The sequence below is a fragment of the Stylophora pistillata genome, chromosome 3 (assembly GCF_964205215.1).
Source record: "Stylophora pistillata chromosome 3, jaStyPist1.2, whole genome shotgun sequence".
In the NCBI taxonomy this organism is placed as follows: Eukaryota; Metazoa; Cnidaria; class Anthozoa; order Scleractinia; family Pocilloporidae; genus Stylophora; species Stylophora pistillata.
Window position 1 is genome coordinate 10802034 of NC_142521.1, and position 17205 is coordinate 10819238.

General features: G+C 39.7%; 2 protein-coding genes across 4 annotated transcripts in view; one reads left to right on the plus strand and one right to left on the minus strand.

The window, feature by feature from the left end:
* Positions 1–6431, plus strand: part of LOC148734490 (polycystin family receptor for egg jelly-like) — a 36620-nt gene extending 30189 nt beyond the window's left edge. For all 3 annotated transcript variants that reach the window (XM_088753450.1, XM_088753451.1, XM_088753452.1), the window contains 3 exons: positions 479–1999; positions 2970–3144; positions 4035–6431. In XM_088753450.1, coding sequence (XP_088609576.1) covers positions 479–1999; positions 2970–3144; positions 4035–5521 — 3183 coding nt within the window. In that variant the 3' untranslated portion in view covers positions 5522–6431. The remainder of the gene's footprint in view (positions 1–478; positions 2000–2969; positions 3145–4034) is intronic.
* An 871-nt stretch (positions 6432–7302) lies between these two features.
* Positions 7303–9644, minus strand: LOC148734491 (thyroxine 5-deiodinase-like). Its single transcript, XM_088753453.1, has 2 exons — positions 8741–9644; positions 7303–8432 (listed from the first exon to the last, which is right to left on the minus strand). The coding sequence occupies exons 1-2, from the start codon at positions 9242–9244 to the stop codon at positions 8175–8177; spliced, it is 762 nt and encodes a 253-aa protein (XP_088609579.1). The 5' UTR covers positions 9245–9644; the 3' UTR covers positions 7303–8174.
* Between the last annotated feature and the right edge of the window lie 7561 nt (positions 9645–17205).

The following is a 17205-nucleotide window of genomic DNA, read 5'->3' on the forward strand; positions in this document are numbered from 1 at the left end:
TGAACTTCATATATTCATTGTATCTCAAAATTGTTATTTGTTATAAAACAAATGGTAAACACCACAGCGTACACTATTGAGTTATGGATGCACGCGGGAGGTTGCTAAGCACGAAAGAAGCGTAAGAGTCGCTTGAGGCGATAGCCGAGGGCGACTCTAGCTTCTTGAGTGCTTAGCAAACCTCCCAAGTGCATCCATAATTCAATAGTGTACGCTGGGGTGTTTACCATTTGTTAATTGTTACAAACGGGAGAAGCTGTTGCTGGTAGTAACCTACATGATTAGCATAATCATCATTAAAAGCAGTATTGGAGACTTCATTGTGACTATCTGATGTTTAGATAGGAGAACTTTATAAATTACCACGGATTAGGGCACTTTTTACGTGGACTCTACTGGAAAGAAAGAATCAAATGACAAGGTTTCACTACATTGTTTCTCTACTAATTGTTCAGAGGTTTTTGAATTGTCGTTGCAGGGAGGTACGTTGGTCATTGGAAAGTCATCAAACCCTTATGTGTACGAAGTCACTATATCTACAAACAAAGGAAGGAATTCAGGAACTACAGCCAATGTTGCCTTCCTCTTTGTGGGAGAAAATGGGTCCAGCGACACCCTTCCACTGAGCAAGCTCACTAAACTGAAATTTAAAAGAGGGACAGTCGTTACTGTTACCATTTCTCTGCCAAGCTCGCTGGGTCAACTGCTTTATCTGCATATATGGCATGATAATTCAGGAGATAATCCCTCCTGGTATCTTGATCACGTGGCTATACGAGACGTTTTGAAGGACGAGAAATGGACCTTTATGTGCAGAGATTGGTTGGCTGTTGAAAGTGGCGATGGGAGAACGGAAAAAGTGATGTACGTTGCAAACATCACTGAAATGGCGAATTACAGGTACTTATTTTTGTCTCACAGTGCAGATGGCCTCTACGACGAACATTTATGGATTTCAGTGGCCGCCAAGCCACCTCAGAGCAGTTTTTCTCGTGTGCAGCGTGCCTCCTGTTGTCTGTCGATTTTGTTCTGTACCATGATCACAAACGCTATGTTTTACGATAGCGGCAAAGTTGACACTTCTGCGGTATTCTATCTAGGTCCTATTAAGGTTACCATGCGTCAACTAATGATTGGAATACAGAGCAGTTTAATCATCTTCCCTATAAACTTGGCTATTACACAACTATTTCGCAAATCATCTAATGCGTCAATGTCCAATTTAGGAGAGACTGGAAGAGAGAAAAGTACTTTATTCAAAAGAAAACCAATAACACTCCCTGGTTGCTTTGGTCGCCGCTTAAATCTGTGGTCAGAAAAATACCTTCCCATGACATATGAAGCAAATAGTACAATCAGCATTTCTACTGATAAGTCAGCATCCGCAGATAGGCTAACAGTCAGTGAGAGTGTGTCCGACCTAAAGAATGTTGACCCTAAAACTTCCCAAGAGAAGAGAAGGAAAAGTTTGTACACGTGTTTGTACTACCTTGCCTGGGTATTGTGTTTCGTATCAGTGTTGATATCAGCTTTCTTCACCCTGTCGTACTCTCTTCAGTGGGGAAGCGAAAGATCTCAGCAGTGGCTCCTATCGTTTTTCGTGTCTTTTATTCAAGATGCTTCCATCTCTCAGCCAGTTAAAGTGGCCTTATTTTCGGCCGTTATCGCCTTTGTCGTCAAATTTACCATTGAGCAAAAAGAGAAGCGCCAACATTTTAAGAGAAAAAAAGACACAGTAAATAACAGCGGTGAAAAATGTCGCTCAATTGAAGCTCAATCTGAGGATAGTATACCATGGGATAATTCTAAGCCATTGCAGAGAAATATACTGGAAAAGGCGAAAATAAAAAGGATGAAAGAAATCAAGTCTTCCGAAGTCATGACTGATGTATTTTTTTACTCTCTGTTTCTGCTGCTGCTGCTTATGGTGGCATACGTACACCGGGACCCAATCGCCTATGAGTATACCAAGCACCTGGAGAATGACTTCTCTGTAACGGTGAGTGGATTGACTCGAATCATTCATATCTAACAGCTCCGTTAAGGAGCAAGCTCCATTCAAAATAATCGGATGAGAACTACTTAAACATTGTAGACTAAAGACGATTAAAAAGGTGGCTAAGGGTGAGAGCTGGTTTAATCTATGCCCAGTTGTGACATTTTGAAAAGTGAATTTCTTGTAATTGGTGGCACATGTAGATTGGAGGCCTTATGCGGCAACATGATGCTCCTTTGATGAAAAAAAGGATAAGTAACAATTATTCCACGAGCGCGCGTTGGATATGAGATGATAGATAGTCAACGAGGCGCGTAGCGCCGAGTTGGCTATAATCATCTCATATCCAACAAACGCGAGTTGAATAATTGTTTTATTAAAAACGCTGCATTAAATTATTAAATTTTATTAAATTTTTAGCTCTCTTTTAATTTTAAGCTGACACGTACGCTTACCATATTTGTAGATTATGGTATATTGGCTCATATACCATAATGGCTAAGCCAATAAAAAGTCTTGAATTGCATTATCCAATGATCTAGTTTTTAATAATTAACAATTATTCCACGAGCGCGCGTTGGATATGAGATGATAGAGAGCCAACGAGGCGCGTAGCGCCGAGTTGGCTATAATTATGTCATATCCAACAAGCGCGAGTGGAATAATTGTTTTATTAAAAAAAACGCGCCCAAGAGATTAGACAAATCTTCTCGACTTTATTTTTTAAGAAGAAACCGGATGTTACAATGTACAGATATTAGATTATGGTATATTGGCTCACAGACTATAATGGCTAAGCCAATAAAAATTCTTGAATTGTATTATCCAATGATCCAGTATTAATAAACTCTGATATCTAAGTTAATCTAGTATGTTTCGAGAAAACAAGGCCAATTTGTGTAATGATATTTTTCGTCATTCAGCGAACTTGCTGCTCGGTAAAAATGATTACTGCTGTCACATTTTTCCTTAGACTCGACACTTTTCCGAAGTTCTATTCTGGCTTAGATATTCGTTCATTCCACAAATTTTCGTTGGCGCATGGTACAATGGTGTGGTCCCTGCGGATTCAGAAAAAGGATTTGTGGCTGATAGGACTTCAACTCTTGTGGGAATGGCGCGTCTGAGGCAACTGCGAATTTTGAATGGTGAGGCGTCTTTTACATGTCCTGTCGCCCTATCTCTCTCTCTGTCTGTTCATCTATCTACTGCAGTGGCGGATCCAGGGGGAGGGTCCGGGGAGTCCGGACCCCCCCTATCAGACCCGACGCTTACAACTTTGAGAATGAAATTCTTACATCGACAGGATCGTATATCACTTTTTAACTGGCTGATTTTTTAATTAATGAATCTAAGTAAACGGTAAGCGGCCAAGGAATTATAACGCGCCACCGCGACTGGTGGGAGGGGGTGTGGGGGGTGTTGGGGAGAAGTAACTTGCCTCAAAATAGTCCAACAGTCCTTTCTGAACCAAAGTTTGGACCCTCTCAATCAAAAATACCCGGATCCGCCCCTGTACTGGTGTGCTTTTCTCCCTTTCTATACGCTGCTCATATGCCCAACGGCTTGCCTGAGTAGTTCACGCTCACTATTTACATTCGTATTTAGTGCATCAGTGACCCGCTTTATCAACCTCGTTAATGAAAACAAACCTTTTATAGGCTGAAACTGTTTTTTTTTTTTATTCAAGTTGACGAAGTTCCAGTACTGGGGAAAGCGAATTTAAACGTATACTTCCGCTCGCACTATCTACCTTTGGTGTGAAATAGGCTATTGGAAGCGTAATTTGTTTTTTTTTTTTAGATCTGAGTAAATTATCAATACTCTAAGTTTCTACAAACGATATTAGAAATAATTTTAATTTTTACGGCCGTTTTGGATGAATCAGTTATTTCGGTGGCCTTTCCTCTAGATCCACGATGATTGAAACTGGATTTGTGGGACAATAATGCATTTCAATCGCCTCCACACGTAAGGAATAAGATTAATGATTTTTAGTTAACCAATTGTACTTCTATTAATTTCACACAAACTGCAGATACATGTAACAGCTACATCCCAGTGAATGAAAAACTTGGCTTAAGCTGCTATGGATTGTATGCGATGGAAAACGAAGACACAGGCATCTATCAACCAGAATGGGTGCCGGTTTCTTCAAATGCACTTGTTGAAAACATTTCTTATCACATGTGCCCCAGACCGTGGCGGTATCAGACAACAATGCAGTTGAAAGGAGTTCCACTGTGGGGTGAAACAGCCTTATACTCAGGGGGTGGGTATGTGGCGGAGCTTGGTTACTACCGAGATAAAGCGATAGAAGTAACTGAAGAACTTTACGCGCACAACTGGGTTGATCGTCGCTCTCGCGCCGTTTTCGTCGAGTTGACTGTTTACAACGCCCAAGTGAATCTGTTTAGCGTCATCTCACTTCTGATGGAGGTCATGCCAACCGGGAGAGTGGTAACCTTTCGTCGAATTAATACCATTCGAGTTTATAGATATATAGGAGAGCTCGCCAACGTGTCTATAGCCGCGGAGCTTATCATTGTATTGGTTATCCTGTGCCTTCTTTACAAGGTGATCAAAAGATTATACCATCAGAAGATAGCATTTTTCAAAAAGTTTTGGAATTTGGTGGATCTGCTACAAGTATGCTTTGCTCTAGTTTCTATTGGGTTGTATTTTGTCAAGACGGTGAATATCAACACCACCATGAAAGATCTCAGCGAAAATCCATTTGTTTTTGTCAGTTTCTCGTTGCTTCTAATGTGGAGCGAAATTGATACGTGCATGATTTCGTTTGTTGTGTTCCTTACAACCCTCAAGTTTCTTTATTTGTTGAGGTACAATAACCACATCAAACTCCTAAACCAAACATTTTCCAACATGCGAAAGGACATACTCCTATTCATGGTACAATTCGTCTTCTGGTTTATGCCGTTTGTCATTTTAGCTCACATCTCGTTTGGTGCCCATTTACAAGACTTCATCTCTCTTCCTTCTGCATTTCAAGCGATGTTAAATGCTCTCCTTGGTGCATCCTACTTTCATGATTTAGAGCAGGTTGACCGAGTAATCGGACCGGCTCTGTTTTTCTGCTTCAGTATTCTCATGGAACTCATCCTACTTAACATGTTTGTATCTATAATTAACTCCGCGTTCGGGAGTAGAGTGACAAATTTGGACCATTCCGAAACCGAACCAGAACTAGTTGAATTTATAATGAGACGGTTGAAGGGAATTCTAGGAGTTAACCTGCTCTCTACGAAAGTGATTCCCGACGAAAAATGGTACGCGGATGATTCTAGTGACGAAGACAATGACTTCAGGTTGTTAAGTAATAAAAACGCTTTATCTATACTGAACAGAAAATTAACATACTTACAGACTAAATTTAAGAAGATATCGACCATGGAGGAAGAAGAGGAGGACGACGTTTTGCTGGAAATGGTTTTTTTGCGTGAACACGAAAGTCTAGCTTCTTCACGGAGTGAGGGCTCGGAAACAACAGAGATGTCTTTCTGAAACTACACACGGGACTCCTGACTTAATTAACATTTTCATTGATATTGATCGTTCATCGGGGGGGGGGGGGAGGGGACAGGACACTCCTCTTCATTAGCTTTATAAGTATGTGCCGCCTTAAAGTATCTGTTGTTTTTTGTTATCTTGTCTAGTATGTAAAGAGGTATAGTTTTTGAACATCACCAGGCATTAAGCATGGTTTTTATGGGAGCCACTAGAGCGATTACACGAATTTTTCTTTTGCGCTCGATATCTATGATAGGGTAGGAGAAGTTACCAAATTAGATAATTAACAAATTGCGACGTAGACAGAATACGTTTGGCGGTCTTTTTTGATCTTGGCTGAGTGTTTCAAAGCTGGGTTAAGATAACCCAGGGTTAGTGTCAAATGTCATTTAAGATCTGAAAGCTTTAAAAGAAAATTCATTACAATTATTTTCGTCTAAAATTTGATGACTGGATGTCCTTCAAAGAATAGAGAAAATTATCTGAGAAAAGTTTCTGAACAAAGGGATAAAGAGTCCCGGATTAAAATTTAACCTTGGGTTAGCGCTAATCAGCCTTTGAACAACTGGGCCCCGGAGAATACCACAAGTTATTATTTTGAGAGTACATCATGATTAAGTGCACCTTGACACACTACTCCACGCACTTAATCTTTGGAAGCATTTCTTAAATGAAAGCTTAGAGATGTGTCATGGTTGCAGTTTTTTAAATGATAGTTCTATATGAACTTTGCATAATAAAATGATAAAAAATGTTTAACTAGGATGGAATAAAGCGGAATGAAATTATAAAACGAAGAACAAGGAAGTAAGATTTATCATATATGACTTAAATAAATAAGTACAGTATTTTTCCAATTGTTGTGTTCAAGCGTTGATAAAAAATATATTCTTCAGAAAACGTTCTCGGCTGTGAGTTCGACTTCTCGGTATCTTTCTGTGATGCAGTGGAAAATAAGTACGAGACAGATGCGCAAGCAAACGTTCTCTCCTGCGCCCTGATGAAGTGCGTTAAACAGTGGTGACCACAAGCAGGAGAGGGATCGGGGAAGTTTGGAAAACGGCAGAGGACTAGAAAAAGACCAGAAACAAAAATTCGAAGACATTCAAAGTTTGGTATTGCTGTGTTTTAGCAATAAAGGGAGGGAGACAAGACCCAAGGGCCAGGGTGGGAGGTGAGAACAGTAAAAGGGGCCCATATGACTCCTCAGTCCACCCCCTCACCGTACTGACTTACAGACAAACACAAATATTCAAGTTAAATATTCTCGAACCGACAGTTATCTTACTTCTTCACATGTTGATGTGCTTTTACAAAACCTAGGGCCTAATGGAACAGAATTTGACTTCGAGACATTTTACATGGGCAATCCAGGTTCGCGGCAAGAAAACACTTCGCTAAAGGTTTGTTTGTGGGAACACTGGACTTATTATGGAGAGGGATTGGGACAAAAATCACGTGGCCATTTACGTCAGCGTCACGTCAGGGAAAACATAAAGCCTCTGGCATTATTGGCGTTTTCAAACCAAACCTTTTTCCTGAGTTTAGTCTTTTCAAAAACCAGACAGTGCGGATATCATACGCGTTTTTAATTCTTACACAGAAATTGGATTGTTGAGATAAGTAGTAAAGTTGATTTTTGCTGTGATGTGTGAGTGGTGCTGTCATGTAAGCTGTAAAGTACAAGAAGACCGAAGGGGCTATCACGGTTACAATTATGGACTTCTAACACGTCATTGGCGGTCGTTTTTCCAAAGTTAACGTAACCAGAAACATCAAGAGCAAAATATCTATATTTCCATTTTATCACATTCTTAATAATATACATGAAAAAAATTACTCAGTTCTGATTGGTTAAGATAAAATGCAGTTTTCAGGTAATTCAGTCCAGAAGAGAGTTAATTCAGTGCAGAAGAGGGTCAATTCAGTGCAAAGAAAGTAACAAACCAGAGATTCTGATTGGTCAGAATGATTGGTCAATGTCAAGGTCAATGTCACCTGCAGGGTTTGAATAAATTATTTTTGCACGCGATGAGTGCGCTTTTCTTCTGCATAATTATGATGAGCTACCTCGTATTTTTTCACGTATATTATTAATACATAATCACATGATTTTTCTCGTGCAATTTGGAATAAATATGCACTTGTAAATTTTTTCAAAGACCACAAATTGCACTCGTCCTACGGGCTCATGCAATTTTGTTGGTCTTTGAAAAAATTTACTCGTGCTTATTTATTCTAAATTGCACTCGAAATCATGTGATTACCTATAGAAATGTACCTATCGTTTTAGTTGGATTTTAATCTAAAAATCTGTACTATGTGTTTGGTATAATTTTCCGTATTTTCTGTTCTTCGATCTTAAAAAAAATCAGATAAGAGTGTCTCAAGTGATAATATTTGGCAACTGAGCCGAAAATCATATCCTTTTGATTTCAGTGAATGATTGCAGCACTGTTTCGCGACTAATCTGTACCATTCACAATGGTAATGTTCTCACGAAACCGTTTTTCTATGAAGCTCTCCTCAGAGAAGTTCTTCTTGAAATCGAAATTGAAGCGGATATTGTCTCCTTGAATTTTTCAATGAATTGGGATTTGATGTACGGACTAACCGCAACCTTTATCCACCATCAACTGTCTCATAATCACTTCTCGGCAAGATAATTTTCCAGCCAAGTCTTTACTTCACTTATTTTGTAACCCATTGGTCCAGGTCCACCTTCATAAAGAACCTTTCTGTCCTGAATGACGTGAAACCGGATTGGAAGAGCGCCATAAGCAATATTTGCCGCGTCAAGCATAGTATCTACCACCACTGGACATTCTGGAATTTTTCGCGTCAATTCACGGGCAGCTTTACATCTTTCGGCTTGCGTTCTGTGTGTTCTGATGTTGTAGTTTTTCTACAAGGATAATTATTAAATATATTTACTGAAGAAAACTTTAAAAGTATCATCTTTCAGTCTTTATATATTTGGCAATAGGCCAGGCCTAAAAAGCTTAGTCCTCAGCCAAATTCTTGCAGCTATGGAGAAAGATCCACTTGGTCACTCTCTTTTTCACCCGCCATCTAGGTGATTGATAATTCGGGTGCACTTTTTTTGTGGGAGGATTTTTAGATTGGGGCAAAATATGTACTAAGAGAACAAAAAAGGGGAGTCTGTTTCCCTTCTAAATTGACGAATACTAAAAAGCGGAAAAGCCATCTTACCTTTAAAGCCCATCCATCCGAAGGGTGAGCCTCCTCAATGTAAACAACACAAAAATCAGCGATGTGCTTGAATTGGTCAACCATTTCTTGAAAGTCGTTCAACTGGCTCATAAATATAGGACAGGTACAACTGCCAAAGTTCAAAACAAGGGGACGTCCAGCTTTGGCCACCTCCAATAATGGAAAACAATATTTTCCGGACGATGTCACTACTGGACTGTTTGGAGCGTCGCCTCCTTGCTTGGTCTTCTTGTTCATATCCAAAGCCACGCTATGCCACACGTTCTGGAACATTTGATCGGAGAACAAAGAGTCCCAATATGAAGTGACCGGTAACTTTACTTTAGTAATCATTTCGAAGGCTCTAATGATGCTTTTCCGGAAGGATGGGAAAGACTTAAGTAAAGAGCCAATTGAAAATACCAGCACTAACATGCTGTAAGCTGCGAATACTTGAGCTAGTTGCGCAATTTGGATAAACATGTTGACACCACAAGGTACCATCTGAAACTGAGCACCTTAGCAACTCTTCCTGGCGTTTTTAATCATAACAGCAACAGCTGCTAATACGTGATTCGTGCTAATTCGTCCCACTGATTACCCGAAAACAATAGATTGCTCAAGTCTCTTGAAATCTCTCTGCTTCTTTCCTTGCCTCATTGATTATGGTATTCAATCAATATTCCAGCGCAGTAATGCGCGCTTTTCAATTCTACAGGAAATACCAGATCTGACCTCACAGATTTAAATTGTTGAAATGGTTACCAAATTTGTACCATTTTCATCCTGCTTTCGTCAAAGGAAATACTATTTCGTCCGTTGAAAATTTGGTCAATAAAATATCGTGGCCAGGCCTGCCCATAAACCAACAAGGATCTTTTGTCTACACCATGATAATATCAGGCGTGCACCGCAAAAACAGGCAATGTTTTTACATTTTTTTTTATCCCTTATTCCCATCTATTTTCCGCACTAGTGCAAAGATTTATTCACGCTGAGTGTTCGTTTGAACAATCAGTCCGTGTGCAGACTTTTTTAAGGTAAAAAATCATTCGTGTGTTATTGAGTATGTTTGTGTGCAGACTATACACGAGCTTACACGTTTGACAATACTTCAAAAGAATTACGAGTACATTCCGGCTGTTTGATCCGAGGAAATTATTCCTTTGGGACACCTTTGGCCTGTTTTGCAAAAACCACCTCAAGCCATCCAAATAGACTCAACTTTTATGCTTTGGACGAAAATGAAACAGTGGCTGTGCCAAGCAAAAGAATAGACGATAAGTTGGTTTTCAACAGTTTTTGTCTTGTCTGGTTCATTTTGTTGATGTTGTCATGGTTTTAAAACGATTTTTTTCAACTCCTGTTGTATGACACGGCCCTAGAGTTCGTGATGCTATGTAAACACACAGACACATTCTGTTGAAGACGGGAAGAAGTCTTGCGTAGGTCATCCGTATGAAATCACGTACACCCGCTTAGGAAATGGGTTTGGTGTATATAAATATGCCTTCAGTTACTTACTTACTTACAGTTAACTTATTATGGTGTACCCATTATAACTCAGATATTGTACTTTCCATGCCATACGTGCTCTCAGTACGTTCCGTCGCCACCCTGACTAACGAGGTGAATAATCTTAGCCTCCATTTTTTTTCTCTATGTCAAAATGAATAAGGATTACTAATTGAAGTTTTCTGACGTTTCCCAACTATGCAAGTCTCATTCGTGGGTGCATTGGTAAAATTTTTCTCATTTCTGCGATGATGAGTCATTCTCAGTAAATACTCTACCTTGCTACTTAAAATTCAAGATCATCATGATGCAATATTCTATTTTCTAAATATTAGTAAGGAAATCACTTCAATGGATGGACATGTTTACGGACCGGGCTCTATTGATGGAAAGGGTTGATTGCTACTTCATCATCCAACTGAGGACAAGCTTCTAAAGAAAATCAGGATTCTGATCTCTATGAATCCAGCGAAACACTGTCGGATTTCGTGTAGATGAGGTGATGTGTTCGCCTGATTTCGTGGTCTTGTTAGTTTGGTGTGACGTCAATGGAGAGGTAGTTCGTGTCCTAGAGAATCATCAAACAAAGAATCTTTCTTGTTTCTTACAGCAAGTAACTGAGAAAAACACGCTACTCTGGAAAGAAGAAACATGCTATGCATAAACTTCGAATAAACTGCACGATCGTTTCGAGATAACTTAGCCTTCCTTAGAAGACTAATGTCATTCTTTACATATCACCATCGTACTACCAGACGTTGTTCCTCTGTCCTTTGGTCCAGAAATCTTAGATAGTGGGTGATTATGATGAGAATCGCGGATTTGATCAGCGCCAGGAATTTTTTTACTTTTAAATTTAAGTTTGCAAATAATGAGTTTTAAAAATCCTCGGGAAATAAATACTCCACCGGCTAAATTTTTAATGCCAATTGCTGCCTAAATCGGGTTTATTCTGATGGCCAGAAACGTCTTTCGTGGTCTCCCGACCAAAGATACCAAAATAATATCACTTGTTGACAGCGCATTTCACTAGCAACGCGTGAATGCAACGCGTTGGCCTAATGGTTAACTAGCTGGTCTTCGCGAGATCAATGGGTCTGGCTTTCACCCCGAGTTGGGTCACTGATCTTGTTCCTTGAGACAAACACTTGACAATCACTTTGAGATTCACCCATAAAAAACACATTCCTTGATTAACTTTCAAGGACTTTAACGGGCTGCAATAATGTACTTAAAAGAGCAGAAACTTCAACCCATAGGAAAAAATGCTCACCGTAAAACATGATTCTTACTATTTTTAAAAGTCTTCACCTATCCGAGATGTTTAAAGACTATGTTCCACTTGCGCTCTAGCTCCTATCTATCTCCTCTAGCTAATCGTGCTTTCGAAACCGAGAGAACTGAACTTGGTGAATGTGTTGACCACAGAGGTATTCTAGCGGCTCATCGCATTGCGGACAAAGAATGATTGGGGAATGCAGTAGAAAGGGCATGCATGCTTATAGTTTAATGAACCGCTGACCGGTCTGACTGCCAGGGAAAGTGTTAGTGACAGGTCTTGGTTTTCTTTACGGCATAAAGAGACTTGGAGGTCTGCGCTTGCTGCTTCCTCAGGACGAGATACTTATGCACTTCAGGTCAACTCTACTCCGTAGGAGGTCTTTAGGTTACGCTATCCGGTTTGTCGGTACCCATTTTAAATCCTAAATAAAGAAAACCACTCAGCAGGTAAGAGTTTTTCCCACAAGCACGTCAAAATTACTTACTCAAAAGGGGAGGAAGAAGGGAAAAGGAAAAGGAATTGGGGGAGCGGCACTTAAGTAACAGTCTGACTGCCCTGAGGTTCTAAGCGCCTGATATTTACTGATACCCCACCAATCGTTTTCAAAGACCGCGGCAACGCGGCGCAGTAGGGGAGTAAGGGTTGATGGGAAGGGGGAAGACGAGATACTACGTCACAACTCGCATCCATGCCATCTTAAGTTCTCCGCCCACGTTATCAAGATGACTGGGGCCGAGTCAGAGGTAGATTTCTTGAAAATCTGGCTTTTCAAAGATCATTATGACCAAACAAGTGCAAATTTTGGATTCGGTTTTGTTCTAATAACTTTTCTCTCGACCAATAGCATTTATCTTTAAATGGAGAGAAAATTAACCACTTGCCTAAAATTCTTAAATCTTTCGAACACGTGTAATACCGTGGGGAATTTTCAAGTGGATCAGAGAAAAGTTATTTGACAATGATGAAATAAAGTATTTAAGCACGGGTATTAAGTTCTATTTCGCAATCCAACAAAGGTGACTTATGACAATGTCAGTCTTGTGCCTGAAATTGATGCACGGAATTTTTATTCTCTTGAACTGCACTGTACACACGAAAAGAAGCAACATAAATAAACTGTACACATCAATATAAGCGATCGATATACTTTGAATTTTATATTTCAGTGTAAAAACCCTCGGGATGGAGAGTCTGGTTTTGTTGATCCAGGCTTTGTCCATTACCAGACAGTTGATTTACTATGCATTAATTATAAATAGAGAATTGATCCTGCTTCGTCACTAACAGCAAAGATCCTAGGCCTTAAGGCGATTTTCAAGCTGGCTTAGTTGCATGAACAAATTGAAGGCCAATCATTTCTGACCGATAATAGGCTGGCTTAGTAGGAGATTTGAATGGTAAAGGTTGAGAAGGATTTACGCTTGTTTGTTCGTGTTGATGATGTCTACTTACCGTCAAAAAATCCTTTAAAGTACTCAAACATTACATCCTTTTTAGAGCCATGTTTAAAATAGCTGTAGTCTCAGTGATGTATCAATGAAAAAAAAAAAAAAAAAAAAACCGGCTGCCACACGTATCGAATATAAATCACCCACACCCCTTCCTTCCTCGGGTCCCACGACAAGCTTGAATGGTTTGCCTAAGATCACATGACTCAGCAAGATTAGAAACACAGAGTCTAGTCATTGTTACATCCATATACCTGCACGTACACGGTATTAGTAAGGTCCAAAGTCTTTCAAACTGGATCATCTCCACTGATATTCCTTAAGAGTGAGCTTATCTGTTTTTAAAACAATCTCCTCTCCCATCATTGTTCATTGACGGCAGATGACTGCCTATTACTTTATTCAGTTATCCTTTGATGTTCCAGTGGATACAAACTTGGAAAAATACGTTGTGATTACACTGTGCAAATTAACCCCAGTCAGACCAAGTTAATGTCTTTAACTTATACAAGGTGTCTATGAACTTACATATATCATTGGCTCCAGTAGACACAGAGTTTCTTTCTTGCACAACTATAAGTTGCATAACTTTCATTGGGCCATTAACATTATTTAAACATCTTTAAAACCTGCCCCTATTGTCTTCTAATAAGCTGATTATTCATTGAGTATTAAACAATAGTAATAAAGTTTCACGCTGAGCTGAGCAACAATGCTAAGAACATGCTATTACCGTCACGAATTTTTTAAGGGCTACACTTGTCTTTTTGATATTTTTAGAAGGTTTTGAGCCACTTCATTTCATATTTTCAGTATATTCTTTAATCATTTGCAGCTTCAAGTCAACAGCTTTGATTTAAATCCTTGCAGCATTCGCCTGATCTTTGTCACGTACAGCTGATTTCATGGTCCAGCTAACTCATGATCGTTCACTTAAAGCTCAATACAGGCGAGGCCAAACTCAGCGCTAATCGTAAGGTCAAAACAAAGCGATTCGATTAGAGAGGACACCCGCCCTCTAAAAATATTCACTCATAACTCTTGCCCTCCTAGACTGAGAAGCCCAGTTTTATTTTAGTGGTCTTCACTATATTGCATGGTTAAACAGCTCTGTCAGTTTAACCATGCTAATTTCGAGAAACATCTTAGTTACAACAATTACTGCCCCAAGTAACCGTTGTCAGATTGCACAGGTTTGCGATGCACCCGGGCTCAACACAAATAGCTACCTATGTACCAGATATGGACCGAAAAATTTTCACACAGTTATCACCCTTTTTCCTTAAAGCAAATGTACAGGCAACAGATAATGATCAGGACATTAACATATATTTCCCAAATTCGTATAGTTATAACTACATAACTCATGGGCCTGTTAAAATTCTACGAACTTGGCCGGTTGGATATGAAACGTTTCCGCTTTTATTTTTCACCATGCAGCCGATAATTTTGATTTTCGGTTACTCTCACGTAACCTCGATAGTTCGATTTCGAATCTTTTTGTTTAACTTTACTCTCCCTACAGCAGAGAAAATATCTTTAGGCAAGAAGCCCACTGCCTTTCCGCAAGCTCATTTTTATGGGATTAGTTAGGATAAACAGGGAAAGCCGATATTAATGCTGTTCATCCAATTAACAAAGCTAATAGAATGAGTGAGAATCTTTGAAGAGCTCGACGTCCGTTAGAAACGAACCATAGCTTAAGACAAGCCAATATATGAGTGGGTTTATTTTTATCCTCTCCGCAACTAAAACCACTAAAAATTCCTAGTTAATTTACACTTATATGTGAACGATCCTTCGCAGTAAAGCACTATTTGAGCAATAGTGAAAATCAGACCTGAAAAAAATTTCAGGCCTGTACGGGATTCGAACCACTGACCTCTGCGATACTAGTGCAGCGCTCTACCAATTGAGCTAACATGCCAACTGGGAGCAGGCCATCAAATTAATTCGACATAAACCCGTAGATGATAAATCAAACAACAACAAACATATGAAACGTATATGAGAACGATCCTTCGCAGTAAAGCACTATTTGAGCAATAGTGAAAATCAGACCTGAAAAAAATTTCAGGCCTGTACGGGATTCGAACCACTGACCTCTGCGATACTAGTGCAGCGCTCTACCAATTGAGCTAACAAGCCAACTGGGAGCAGGCCATCAAATTAATTCGACATAAACCCGTAGATGATAAATCAAACAACAACAAACATATGAAACGTATATGAGAACGATCCTTCGCAGTAAAGCACTATTTGAGCAATAGTGAAAATCAGACCTGAAAAAAATTTCAGGCCTGTACGGGATTCGAACCACTGACCTCTGCGATACTAGTGCAGCGCTCTACCAATTGAGCTAACAAGCCAACTGGGAGCAGGCCATCAAATTAATTCGATATAAACCCGTAGATGATAAATCAAACAACAACAAACATATGAAACATATGTGTGAACTGCGGTTATGAGACGTATATGAGAACGATCCTTCGCAGTAAAGCACTATTTGACCAATAGTGAAAATCAGACCTGAAAAAAAATTTCAGGCCTGTACGGGATTCGAACCACTGACCTCTGCGATACTAGTGCAGCGCTCTACCAATTGAGCTAACAAGCCAACTGGGAGCAGTTCATCAAATTAATTCGATATAAACCCGTAGATGATAAATCAAACAACAACAAACATATGAAACATATGTGTGAACTGCGGTTATGAGACGTATATGAGAACGATCCTTCGCAGTAAAGCACTATTTGAGCAATAGTGAAAATCAGACCTGAAAAAAAATTTCAGGCCTGTACGGGATTCGAACCACTGACCTCTGCGATACTAGTGCAGCGCTCTACCAATTGAGCTAACAAGCCAACTGGGAGCAGGCCATCAAACGTCTCATAACCGCAGTTCACACATATGTTTCATATGTTTGTTGTTGTTTGATTTATCATCTACGGGTTTATATCGAATTAATTTTGATGGCCTGCTCCCAGTTGGCTTGTTAGCTCAATTGGTAGAGCGCTGCACTAGTATCGCAGAGGTCAGTGGTTCGAATCCCGTACAGGCCTGAAATTTTTTTCAGGTCTGATTTTCACTATTGCTCAAATAGTGCTTTACTGCGAAGGATCGTTCACATATACGTCTCATAACCGCAGTTCATACATATGTTTCATATGTTTAAACAACAACAAACATATGAAACATATGTGTGAACTGCGGTTATGAGAAGCCAACTGGGAGCAGGCCATCAAAATTAATTTGATGGCCTGCTCCCAGTTGGCTTGTTAGCTCAATTGGTAGAGCGCTGCACTAGTATCGCAGAGGTCAGTGGTTCGAATCCCGTACAGGCCTGAAATTTTTTTCAGGTCTGATTTTCACTATTGCTCAAATAGTGCTTTACTGCGAAGGATCGTTCACATATACGTCTCATAACCGCAGTTCATACATATCTTTCATATGTTTGTTGTTGTTTGATTTATCATCTGCGGGTTTATGTCGAATTAATTTGATGGCCTGCTCCCAGTTGGCTTGTTAGCTCAATTGGTAGAGCGCTGCACTAGTATCGCAGAGGTCAGTGGTTCGAATCCCGTACAGGCCTGAAATTTTTTTTTCAGGTCTGATTTTCACTATTGCTCAAATAGTGCTTTACTGCGAAGGATCGTTTACATATACGTCTCATAACCGCAGTTCATACATATGTTTCATATGTTTGTTGTTGTTTGATTTATCATCTACGGGTTTATGTCGAATTAATTTGATGGCCTGCTCCCAGTTGGCTTGTTAGCTCAATTGGTAGAGCGCTGCACTAGTATCGCAGAGGTCAGTGGTTCGAATCCCGTACAGGCCTGAAATTTTTTTTTCAGGTCTGATTTTCACTATTGCTCAAATAGTGCTTTACTGCGAAGGATCGTTCACATATACGTCTCATAACCGCAGTTCATACATATGTTTCATATGTTTGTTGTTGTTTGATTTATCATCTACGGGTTTATGTCGAATTAATTTGATGGCCTGCTCCCAGTTGGCTTGTTAGCTCAATTGGTAGAGCGCTGCACTAGTATCGCAGAGGTCAGTGGTTCGAATCCCGTACAGGCCTGAAATTTTTTTTTCAGGTCTGATTTTCACTATTGCTCAAATAGTGCTTTACTGCGAAGGATCGTTCACATATACGTCTCATAACCGCAGTTCATACATATGTTTCATATGTTTGTTGTTGTTTGATTTA

What these genes read in the sequence shown, in the direction of transcription:
- LOC148734491 (XM_088753453.1), bottom strand. Translation starts at nt 9,244, where the DNA reads ATGGTACCTTGTGGTGTCAACATGTTTATCCAAATTGCGCAACTAGCT. An exon ending in CGGATGGATGGGCTTTAAAG is followed by an intron (nt 8,433 to 8,740) that starts GTAAGATGGCTT and finishes TTATCCTTGTAG; the next exon opens with AAAAACTACAACATCAGAAC.